General features: G+C 41.6%; 1 protein-coding gene across 1 annotated transcript in view; it reads left to right on the top strand.

Annotated features, from left to right (window-relative positions):
* The window catches only part of bcas3 (BCAS3 microtubule associated cell migration factor), a 700663-nt gene that overhangs the window by 45732 nt on the left and 642619 nt on the right, over positions 1–12312 (top strand). The window contains 2 exon segments of the mRNA XM_034169027.1: positions 217–298; positions 8212–8284. Of these exon segments, the coding sequence (XP_034024918.1) occupies positions 217–298; positions 8212–8284 (155 nt within the window).

Genomic DNA, 12312 nt, shown 5'->3' with positions numbered 1-12312 from the left:
TTAAAGAATTTATTTGTAAATTATGGTGGAAAATAAGTATTTGGTTACCTACAAACAAGCAAGATTTCTGGCTCTAACAGACCTGTAACTTCTTCTTATTATTATTATTAAACTTATTAATTCTTCTTCTTCTTCTTCTTGTTAATGGCACCTGTTGGAAGACCCTGTTTGTACAGCCTTTGTTCTTATCATGTGTCCAATTATGGTTCTCTTCAGTTGGCAGGTGAAGCCCAGGAGCTGTTCTCAGTCCGCCACGGTCCAGTAAGGACTGCTCGGATCCTGCCTGCTCCTCATATCAGTGAGTATCATCACTCCACATGAATATTAAAGCAAGTATATCTCAGTGTTTGAAGTTTCAATATTAAATCTCTGGACCCAAAGGACAATTTTATTTTTCTTGTCCCATCCCATTTTTACTTATTGTGGCCTTGTTTGTCATTACACCTGCAAGTCCTGCACCACTACGGAAACAGTCGGAGCTAAGAAGTAAAGAGAACTGAAAATGTGTAAGCTACAGAAAAATGCAGCGATGATATCAAGAAATCATAAAAAAAAAGCACTAAGTTGTGTGTTGGTAACAAGTGTTAGAGATATTGGAGAGACTCCATATCCTGTTGATCTGCTTGTCCTCAGCATTTCACAGTGTAGTCAAGCTAACACGTGTGCACAAAGAACAGAGAACTACATCCAGTCGCTGCTTTGCTGCTTTAACCCTCAAATGACCAAACTATTTTAGCAACTAAAATGACAGAACGGGAGTCAATTATGACCCCTCTGTTTGTGTTCATCATGTCTATGCTGCTGATACTACTGATTAATATGATTACTGGCTTTAGATGATCAAATCAAACCTTGTGGCGTTATAATAAAACATGTCTTTCCAGGGTTAGAAATGAGCCCGCATAACTTTGTGTTACCTTGCCACACCAGTGGGATGGTTCCTGTAAAAATAATAAATAATATGAAAAGCTGGAGGAGAAGTATATTCACTCACTCATCTTCAAGCCCTTACTCCAATTAGGGGTCGCGGGGGGCTGGAGTCTATCCCAGCAGTCACAGAGTGTGAGGTGGGTTCACCCTGGACAGGACGCCAGTCTGTCACAGGAACACATATAGACAAACAAACACAAGGAGAAGTATATTGACAGATGCAATGGAGAACATTTTTGTAATTTGTAAAAATTACAACAGCAGATATAGTTTTTTGAGTTTTGTGTGTGTGTGTGTGTGTGTGTGTCCGTCCGGGGGGGGGGGGCGTAATTCTGTACGAATCAAATGATTGAATCAGATTAATTTTAATGAAATGTTATTTTGGTAGCACGGTGGCTTAGTGGTTAGCACTGTTGCCTCACAGCATGAAGGTCATGGGTTTGATTCCCATCTGTGTCTTTTGTGTGTGGAGTTTGTGTGTTCTCCCCATGCTTGTGTGGGTTCCCTCCAGGTGCCCCGGCTTCCTCCCACATCCAAAGACATGCAGGTTAGATGGACTGGAAACTTTAAATTGTCTGTAGGTGTGAATGTGTTTGTTTGTCTGTATGTGACCCTGTGACAGACTGGTGTCCTGTCCAGGGTGAACCCACCTCACACTCTGTGACTGCTGGGATAGGCTCCAGTCCCCCGCAACCCCTAATTGGAGTAAGGGGTTGAAGATGAGTGAGTGAGTGAAATGTTACTTTAAACTTTGATGTAAGCATTTGGAGGACATGATTAGTTCAATGACCGTCATAATTTTGAGAATGATGAAGATGATGAAAAATGCAAAAGAACAAAAAATGCTTTTTAAACCCAGTGGTGTGTTATGTGTATTAAAGAATTAATGCTGTCATTTTGGCTCTGTGTTGCTTTTGGTGGTGATCTTCAAATAGTTTTTACTTTTACCTTTTCTTAATAAAACAAAAATGTTTTGGGCATCAGATCTATAGATTTCAACAAATATCTTTTGGATGGCAGTAAATGGACTTTGTTTGCATTGCACTTTCCCATCTGTAACAGATGCTCAAGGGCTTTACAATGATGCCTCACATGGTCTCTCTCTCTCTCTCTCTCTGTCTCACACACACACACTGATGTCAGCATGCACTGCACACCAGGAGGAACCTGGGGATTCGGGACCTCGGCCCTCTGGTGTGATGAAACAGACACGTCTGAGTGCCTCTGAGTCTCTTCAGCTGTGGGAAAGTTGAGTCTCATATTTGCAGTAGTGTTCAGAGTTGCGGTGCAAATGATTTTGTTGTTCCGTACTGATTAAATCATTCCAGACATGAAGTTTGAGCGTCTTCTCTGCAGGTGTCGGTCAGCGCTGTGAAAGCTGCCGCGTAGCCCCGCTGGGCTGTGGAGTTCTTTTCTTTTTTTTTTCTTGGAGAAAATCGTCTTTTTGTTCTCAGGGTGTGTTCTGGACTTCTGGCAGTGCACAATGGCAGCATTCGAGGGTCACTGGACGTGGATGAAAGTGAACTCCAGTAATCGGAAGCAGCAGATACTCGCTGACACATGAGAGGAGCAATTCTCTCAGCAGAAAATAAATACGAGCTGTACGACTGCAGGAAACTGCGCCGATTACAGTCCGCACACACTGCTGCAGTGTTCCATGCCTTTAAAGGGCCGGTTGTCTGCGACGTGAGGTTGTGACTCGGCAGACGTTAACCCAAAAATAGGTGTTGATTATAATGAGCCGTGGGTCGTCTTCCTATAGAGGGAAGTGCTGGTTATCCCAAAGAAGGTCCGTCCAGTCATCCACATCCTCTCTGGACTTGACTCCAAATGGAAACTAAGGCAAGGCTGCCTTTGTTTGATTGACAAGTGGGCTTTGAAGAAATACAAACCCACCAGAAATAGTAAAAGTGGTGTGAACTGGACCCCACACTGTTTCCAGCCACAGTTCTCCATGTGAACACATTGAGCTGTGTCAGACTCGAAGCACAGTCTTGTGGGAAATGGGGACACAGAACACACAGCTCCCAGTGACGTCCGTCTGTATTTACTGTTTTAGTACTGAAGGATTTCTATGATGTAAGAGGGCAGCCCATTGCCAAATCACTATTCATTGGATTACTTAGGGTACCTGTTCCTTTGAACGTGGCATGTTGTTGGAAATATTTAGCTTTTTGTTTTTAATTTGTTTTTGTTTTTTTCTTTGGTCTTTTGGCCCAAGGTCCATCAGAATAATGCCATCAGAATTCACTGGCAGTGCACGGTGCACCATCTGATTTATCTGAAAAGTCATTTAATTAATTTTTCTGAAATTTGGTCCAGGTGATCCTTTGGGTGACTGTCTGATCATGGTAAGATGGATTTTTTTTTTTTTTTTTTTTTGTATTGAATCCATGTGGGGCCCCCAGAGACCCTAAGAAGTGCAAAAATAGTCATTTTTCACACTGTTGGATTTATTGCAGAAAAAAATGTTCAATAATTGTTCTATAATTTTGCATAAAGGTTTTTTGGAGGCTGCCTAAGGTCAAGAAAAGTGTAATTTTCCTCATATAGTGTCAAAGGCACCCCAAACAGCCAAAATGACATTTTTCCACACTTCTCAATTTGTTGCAGAAAAGCTGCTCAGTAATTGTTTTTTAATCTCTAATTTTGCATGAAGATTCTTTGGGAGGCTGCCTGCAGACAAGACAAATATAATTCTCCTTGAATTGTTCCAAAGTCACCCCAGTGCACCCCAAAAGGGCCAAAATGACATTTTAAACACTTGTCATTTTATTGACTGTTGTGCATAACAGTTGTTTATGTCTGTTTGTATTGTTGTATTTTGTGACCATATCCACTCTTGGAAGACATTTTTAATTGCTTCAGGACAACTCTGTGAATGACCTTGAGTGGCCCAGCCAGAGCCCAGACCTGAATCCAATTGACAAAGGTCAGTTTCAGTTTGTACAGGGATCAAGAGTTAAAGTTGCTCCAATTTTGTTAAAAAGTGATGCAAACAATTGATTGCCCTAAACGGGATTAATAAATTTAATAGTTTTGACTGTGTGGAATGCTTGAGCTCCAAAGTAAAGGTCAAACAATGTGGATGTCCATTGGATTCTGACATGTGACATATGTTAAATGGACCGCATTTTATATAGCATTACGTTACCCCGTAACATGGTAACTAAGCATGACATATGATGCAAACTATTCCTTTTTAAAAACCTGTTAACCTATAATTTTCATCACTTCTTGCAAAAATGAAAGCAACTTCAACTTTTGACCCCACTACAAACTGTTGAAGTTGACCTTTGTCACCGTTTTTGTTGTTTTTACCCATAACTCCATAACATTCAGTCACAGATAGTCCAAACTATACCTTTTTGGAATCTTTATGATGAGGCAAATAATGTGGTATAGTTTTAAATTTTGACCCCTGTGTAATTCCCTAATTGAATTACATTAAAAATTCAAGTGGCCAGTCGGTTTTTTATATAACAGTTAATGTCTGTGCCGAATTTGGTGCTTGTATCACCATTTGAAGGTTTCTTCTGTAAATACTTTATCTGCTGCACTACAAAAAGGCCAAAATTGTCATTTTTCATAGTTTTCAGTTGTTCGTTTTTGATTGCATCGGTCCTGTTAAGTAGTGAATCTGCATCTGTGGAGTCACGAGATCACTTTGTTGATGCTGATATCTTTTCAGGAAAATGAAGGTCCAGGGGCCACATGTACAAAGATTTGTGTGGACTTTGTACTAAAAGTTGTCGTACACCAAAACCCTGAATCTGGCGTAAGCACAAATATATTCAGATGTATGAAACTGTGTGGAGTCATGAATCCACACACGTTCTGTTTGTACGTCCCACTGAAGGTGGAACTGAACGTGGAACCAAACTCCTCCCTGGCCACACCCTATTTAAATATGCAATTTCATGTAAATAGGCCCTTTGAGCAGGGATTCCCCACATCACATCAGACAACATGAACGTGGGAAAGAAATTAAGTTAAAGATGACTAGAAATGACGTGGAAAAATGTTTGTGGAAGCTACAGAGTGTGAATGTGTTTGGCCGCATACACACACACACTGACGTTTAAAAGGTGAGGCGCGCCTCCGCTGACAGTGTCACATCACAATTTACACACACGTTTATTGACAAATCCTGCACACATGAAGTCTGTTAAGAAGCTCTGCAGCTCACCATCAAGAAAAAACAAAAAAGAGATTAATAATGATAATAAAAACATATCTGAATGTGCACGTGCCCAAATGTGTCCGCACTGGTTTTCGTTTGGAACAATTACACAAATAAACTATTTTAACCCTCTGGGGCCGACGCCGTCGTATACGACGTTTAAGACCAAGCTTTACTAAATTCTAAATAACTTTTTAATGATATGAGATAGAAACTTACTTTTTTTTGCTGAAAAGTTAACTCCGCGGACTTTCGAGCCAGCTATTGGCCATCTTTGTACTCCACATAGAAGCTGTGTAATGACGTGCGAAATGTGAGTGTCCAATCGGAATTGGTTCACCGTCACCTGGTTTTCCAAAATCCAATCGTAGGGCAGATTTACCTCACTTGAAAAGCCAAAGATCGTTTTCAGCAGTGATGTGTTTCTAGTTGGCCCGTTTGAATAGCCCCCTGGGTGCTCCATTGAGTACATACTATTAGTACATACTCAGTGCGCCATTACGCACAGCGATCAGTGAAAGCAGGAGCACACTGGGAGCATCTGATGACAGTCTCACATACTCAGAGTGTGTAACTATCAGGATTGCTCCACTAGTTTGCATGTGAATGTTACTGGATAACTCTGTTGCTTTCTCTGCGTAAAGCACTGTTTACCATATCTGGACAACAAAACGTTTAGACCATTTTGTATAGATTGTTCAAAATGTGCATTTGTTTATTGTTTGAACCTTTTTGTTGTACAGTCTTTCACACAAGACCTCAAATTACCTTTATAAAGTTTACCAAACAGTTGTTTATTATAGTTTGCTGTGTGTTTTGAATAAATGTGTGTGGATGTGTATTTTTCGCTTTATTTTTTCCTTGCCTATTTTTGATTGTAAACCTTTATTACTCTTATAAAACACAACAAAAACATATATATTCTGAAAGCGCAGGTTGTCCTGAAAAAAGAGACATAAAACTTGATTGTGGGATGCAGGGAGAGCTGTTAACAGCAATAATAAAACATTTATGCCAGGTGAGTGAACTGTCCAAAAAATGCCCTCGGACCCCAGAGGATTAACACGAGAGCACACACACACTCACCCCCATGGCTCACTGTGCTCGCTGCCTGATGCACATTTGCACATCACATATGATTTGAACATTGATGGAATGAAAATGTTTCCTATTTACAGAAGGAAATTCATAATGTGGTGGCGCCTTTATAGCAAAAATTTATGCAGTTAACAGCTCCGATTACATTCGGGAAACTGGCTCTCGCTGCAAAATGCGCTTTAATGTTGGAATGTATCTGATAACATTTGGATGATTGCGTTCCACACAGCTGGTGGCTCGGCGCAAGGTTGACTGGCACACTCCTGACCGATCAATCAGCCAGCTCACGTCGGAATGCCCCTGATGCCAGGAAGCTCAGTGTGGTCAGCACCTGTGTGGGCACAGACAACCCCTGGCTCCTCGCCGTATTGCGCCCTGGGCTGACCGCAGTTCTGTGTGCAACTCCAGTAACAGTGGCCTTGGTAATCGAAATCGGTTTCAGAGCCAATTATCCTCATTTGGAAGTGAATGTTCACGTTCCCTGAACATACGCTCACATCGGATTGCACCATTTGCAAGGTCCTCTAACAACGTTAATGCAGCCACTGTTGGTGCCATTTTACACATCACTTTTCTACTTGCTAGGGTCCTCAACACTGAGGTGCTTGCAAACACCTGGCCAAACTGTCATATCAGACATTCCCTCAGAGTTTAAATAGTACTCCTTAAGTGACTGTTGATTTGACATAGTCATTCCAGAGGTATCCAAGGATCCAACAGAGAGACCTAATCCAAAGCCATCCAGTCTTCAACCTAGGCACTGGTTAGAGTACCAGGTGCCACAACCATACACTAAGAATGGAACCACCAGGAACCTAAAGACCTGGACCTTAGTTCTTCTGCGAAGATACCAGCATCACCATATACCTCTGACCAGGGACCTCATCACTCGAAAAGCTCTTCCCAGGCGCTTCTGGATCTCAAGGGCTGACGATCCAGAGACATGAATGTCAGTGCTGAGATAAGCGATGTTTGACACTTTCACCACAAACGATACACTTCTGATTGAGTCCAGGAAGTCAATGAAAGCCTGGATCATAGTCTTCCAGGGCAGTTGTAAACCCAGACCCTCCGTCTCCTCATTCAGCTCCCCCAGCCCCGTGTCACACCACCACTGGTAACAAAATATTCAGGTCCTATCACAGTGTTCTCTTGTACACATGGAAGACTCGGTGCTGGTTCTGTTACTGTGGGTTATATTAATGATCGATTCTAAAGTCTCTGTTCATCAGATGTTGCTCCCCTCAGAGAGTTTATTCAAATAAATGTGCCTTTTTGTGAAGTTCCTTGAAGTCATGTTCATGTTGTGGCTTGGAAATAATGTCTGATGACAGAAAGAACAGAGGGAGGACTCCGTTGTGAGTGTTACTAAAGGCCGGTAGTGGAGGCACATTTTGCCTCTCACGCCATACCACAGGAACTCGCTGTGATTACCATCAAGCCTCAAATTGCAGTTCTCTAGAGGGTAACATCTTCTTCAATCTCAGCGTCCCCGTTCCCTCAATCCCCTGATCCTCTGCCCATCCACGAGAACGAGGCAATTAGGGGAAATATGGGATCAGTCCACTTAATGCAACATGTTTTCAGTTCATTTTTTTAGTTTTTTTTTAAATATAGCTGCCGGGTATTTACCACGCTGTAATTCCATCCTGAAACCCCAAATGCAAACAAAGAGAATGACAAAAAGCACACTCTGTCTCTGCGGCATTATGCTTTAGCTGGTGAGGATTGTGGCCACGCTAACGACCAAACTAAGGCCTGACACGGAGAGAAAACTCTTCTGTTCATCAAAACAAAATACATTTTTTTGGTGGCTATAATTGAATTACAGGACGGGAGTAGTAATATAATCAGCACGTTTCCTGTGGCGGTAATGGGCTGCTGGCTGAATACGGGTGGGCAACGCTGGAGGCCTCATGCCTTCATTTAAAGAACGCCACCCTTTGTTGTGTGGAGGTCAGTCTGTTTCTCATCTGCCTCTTCTTCCACTTCCTCCTCAGGTCCTTTGAAGATGGACAGTTTTGCTGACAAGAGGCCACTGCTGGGCGTTTGTAAGAGCGCCGGGTCCTCTGGGTGAGTCCACGTGTTAGTAAAGCTCCAACTGCACTGGGTTTATCAGCGTGGTTTTTGCATGTACGACAACAGTCTCCCAGTCCACACAACACAACAGTAACTGCAGCAATTGCTCAGCACGGCATCAATGACACACGAGAGCAACTCCACAGTGACCAACTGAACACAGCTAGCCTACTACAAATCAATAGTTAAGAAGTATAACTTCGCAGTTACATGCCTGAAAATGGATATATTTTTCATTTTCAATTTATTTTCATTTATATAGCGCCAAATCACAACAAAGTTGCTTCAGGGCACTTCACACAAGTAAGGTCTAACCTTACCAACCCCAGAGCAAGAACACAGGCTACAGTGGTAAGGAAAAACTCACTCTGAGGAAGAAACCTCAAGCAGACCAGACTGAAAGGGGTGACCCTCGGCTTGGGCCATGTTACAGACACAAATTACAGAACAATTCACAAAATGAATATAAAGGAAATGTTGCCGGTGCACAGGACAGGAGGGTTTCAGAAACAGACACCACACCCATCTCTGGATGGAGCTGCACCTCAAACAGAGAGAAAAGAAAAAACAGAATCAGACATCAGAAAGACAGCAAATACAGTATAATTTGAAGAAATACTAAGGTGATCGCTGGCCACTAGCCCTAAGCTTCACTAAAAGACTGCCACCGTGTCGCACAAGAGCTTTGAGTTATGCTTGTTTTTGTTGATCAAATCAGAGTAATAGGTCCGCTTTGTAGAAAGTAGTGCAAGCTTATAGTTCAAGATAGCATCACGCCACTCAAGGTGGAATATTTCTAATTTTGAAGTACTCCATTTTCCAGACCTCCAGCCCTATGGTTGAGGTCACGCAAGTAATCATTGAACCAAGGTGACTGTGTTTTGGGGAGGTGTGGTTTAATAAAGGTGGCGCAATCATGTCGAGTGTAGTTTTGACCGCTGAATTTAAACTATCCACAAGACTGTCTACTGATTGGGCATTTGCCACATGCGAAGCTAAGATATCAGGCAGTCTTCCTTCGAGTTCAGTTGTAGTTGAGGAGTTGATGTGTCGCCGCAGTGATAGATAAAGTTGTTGTTCCACTAAACACGGCAGTGAAGAACCAAATACAGGGTATTTCCACTAATGTGTGTCAAGTCCTTAATGCATTGCTGAAATCCTAATGCATCTACAATTTCCATAAATGTTTTGCAGAGGGAATCAGAAGGCTTATTTATATGAATGTTAAAGTCACCAATAATCAATGTTATTTGTACTAGTTGACAAGTTAGAGATGAATGCACCAAATTCATCTAAGAATACAGAGTATGGGCCAGGAGGCCTATATACAGTTACAAAATTATATGGCTGATTTTTATTCTTCTGACCTTGGCAATACGTAGCATTGTGGGCAGAGTGGAGAATCAGATGTTCAAATGAGTTATATATGTGACCCCCAACAGTTAATAAGCTAAACCTAGATTTATAAATAAGAGCAGCACCCCCGCCTTGCTTCGCATCATGAGGGACGTGACACAATGTGCATGCCGGTGGGCAGGCTTCATTTAAAGGGAGGACAGCTGTAGGTTTAAGCCAGGTTTCACATAACCCAATCATATCTAAGTGATGACTCATCAGACCACAGCACACCTTTCCACTTTGCATCTGTCCATTTCAAATACGCTCGCACCCAGAGAAGGCGGCGTCATTTCTGGTTGTTGTTGACGTATGGCTTTCGCTTTGCATGGTAGAGTTTTAACTAGCACTTGTAGATGTAGCGACGAACTGTGTTAACTGACAGTGGTTTTCTGAAGTGTTACGTGTAGAAAGTTCTCCAGATTCTCCGATTTTTCTGATTATATCATGGACTGTAGATGGATGGAATCCCTAAATTCCTTGCAATTGAACGTTGAGAAACATTGTTCTTAAACTGTTGGACTATTTTTTTTTTCCACACAGTTGTTCACAAAGTGGTGATTCTCACCCCATCTTTGCTTGTGAATGGCTGAGCCTTTTGGGATGCTCCTTTTATACCCAATCATGACACTCACCTGTTTCCAATTAACCTGTTCACCTGTGGAATGTTCCAAACAGGTGTTCTTTGAGCATTCATCAACTTTCCCAGTCTTGTTGTTGCCCCTGTCCCAGCTTTTTTGAAACGTGTTGCAGGCATCCATTTAAAAATGAGCAAATATTTTCACAAAAACAACAAAGTTTATCAGTTTGAACATTCAATAGCTTGTCTTTGTGGTGTATTCAATTGAATATAGGATGAAGGGATTTACAAATCATTGTATTCTGTTTTTATTTACATTTTACACAACTTCCCAACTTCATTGGAATTGGGGTTGTAAATTAATGAGCTAAAATTCACAGCAATTACACTGAAAAAAACAATTGAAGTATTAGACAGATAGGAACAGTAATAAAAAAAACGGGGGGGGGGGGGGGGAACTCCTAAGAATAAACCACTCCTAAGATTAACACAAGAGTAAAATAATGAAGTAAAATTCACAGCAGTTACACTGAAAGTCTAATAGAAGTATTAAAGAAAGTGGGGGGGAGTTGACCTAACTAACGCAAGCTAACCACTAGTGAAAATGCTAGCGACTCCTAAGATTTACTCAGGAGTAAAATAATGACCTAAAATTCACAGCGGTTACACTGGAAAACTATCAGAAGTATTAGACTGGTATAAACAGTAATAAAAGAAACAGCGGGGTGGGGGGTGGAGTTGACCTTGCTAATGCAAGCTAACGCTAATGAATGCTAACCGCTAGCAATTCATAACAGGACTGTAGTTAAATAAGATTCAGAATAGATACACTTAAAAAACAAAAGAAGTGTTAAACAGAAATAAGAGAAACATATACAACCGTGTAAAGATTGGAAGAGCGTCACAATACCAAACAATCCGTCGGAAGCACATTGCCAGATCCATCAGAGTCACAGATGGTGATGTTGGTGCATGACCATAAATACAAGTCCAGTACTGTGAGAAGATATATCCTTGTGAGCCCTGAGGCCCTTTGAGCTGGTGCTTACCGCCAGGTTTCGTGGCATGAAGCCAGTTTACGGACTGTCCCTGGGTGGGTCACCAGTCCATTACAGGTTATTTCCCTGCAAGCTTGGTCCACATTTCCAGCTGGGTGGACTGAGATGATGCAGATTAAGTGTCTTGTCCAAGGATGCAGATGGGTAGCATGAGCAGGATTCAATGCTGTGACAAATTGATGAAAAATTTATTCTCCAGTTACTTTAAAATCATTCTCACGGGGTATTCCATCAACACAGAACTAGTTTCACGCTGGTGTACAAATCTGTTTTCGGAGTGTTGACAGTTTTCTGACCAGAAACAAATCTGAACATTGGTCTGCTGCACGGTTTCCAAAAACAGAAGCTTCCTGGTTCAGGACCACTGGTGCCCTCATTCTCTGTGTACATCTGGAGTTGCTTCAGGAAGGGAATCTGGTGTAAATCTTGAGCCAGCTTGACAGGCGGTTCCATATCAGATCTGCTTTGGCATCCCGAAGCAAAAAAAAAAAAGAAGCAGAGAAATGAATTTTGAAAAGTTGATTTTAGAACAAAGTTGAAGAAATGGTCAAGTCTGCTCCCAAGTATGATAAGTGTACAGTTACGTCCAAAATCCAGAGAATCCAAACTGTGTAACAGCTGGAGCCACAACGATGTAGAACTGGCACTTTAAAATATACATATAAATTCCTTTTTTTGTTTCTGAACACAATCTTAATTGTACCAACTGTGCATCTTAATTGTTATTTCTGCTGACATCAGGTGAGGTATCTACTTTTATCGACCACTTAAATAATCACAGGTGATCTGTTTTTTCACAAACCATGCAGCTGTAACAGTGCCAGATCTACAGATTTGTTTGTGTTTTGTGTTTAATTTGATTTGTGTTCACTTTAGCACCTTTCTGCAGCAGATACATGCTGACTTTGGAGAGGTGGAGATGTGGGCAAAGTTTACCACCCGTAATTTATGAGGTGCATGTCTCTAGTTCATATTTACGTATGGAAACC

The sequence above is a fragment of the Thalassophryne amazonica genome, chromosome 4 (genome assembly GCF_902500255.1).
Source record: "Thalassophryne amazonica chromosome 4, fThaAma1.1, whole genome shotgun sequence".
NCBI classification, from domain to species: Eukaryota; Metazoa; Chordata; class Actinopteri; order Batrachoidiformes; family Batrachoididae; genus Thalassophryne; species Thalassophryne amazonica.
Note: the sequence above shows the minus strand (reverse complement) of the source record. Positions and strands in the feature narration are given on the sequence as shown.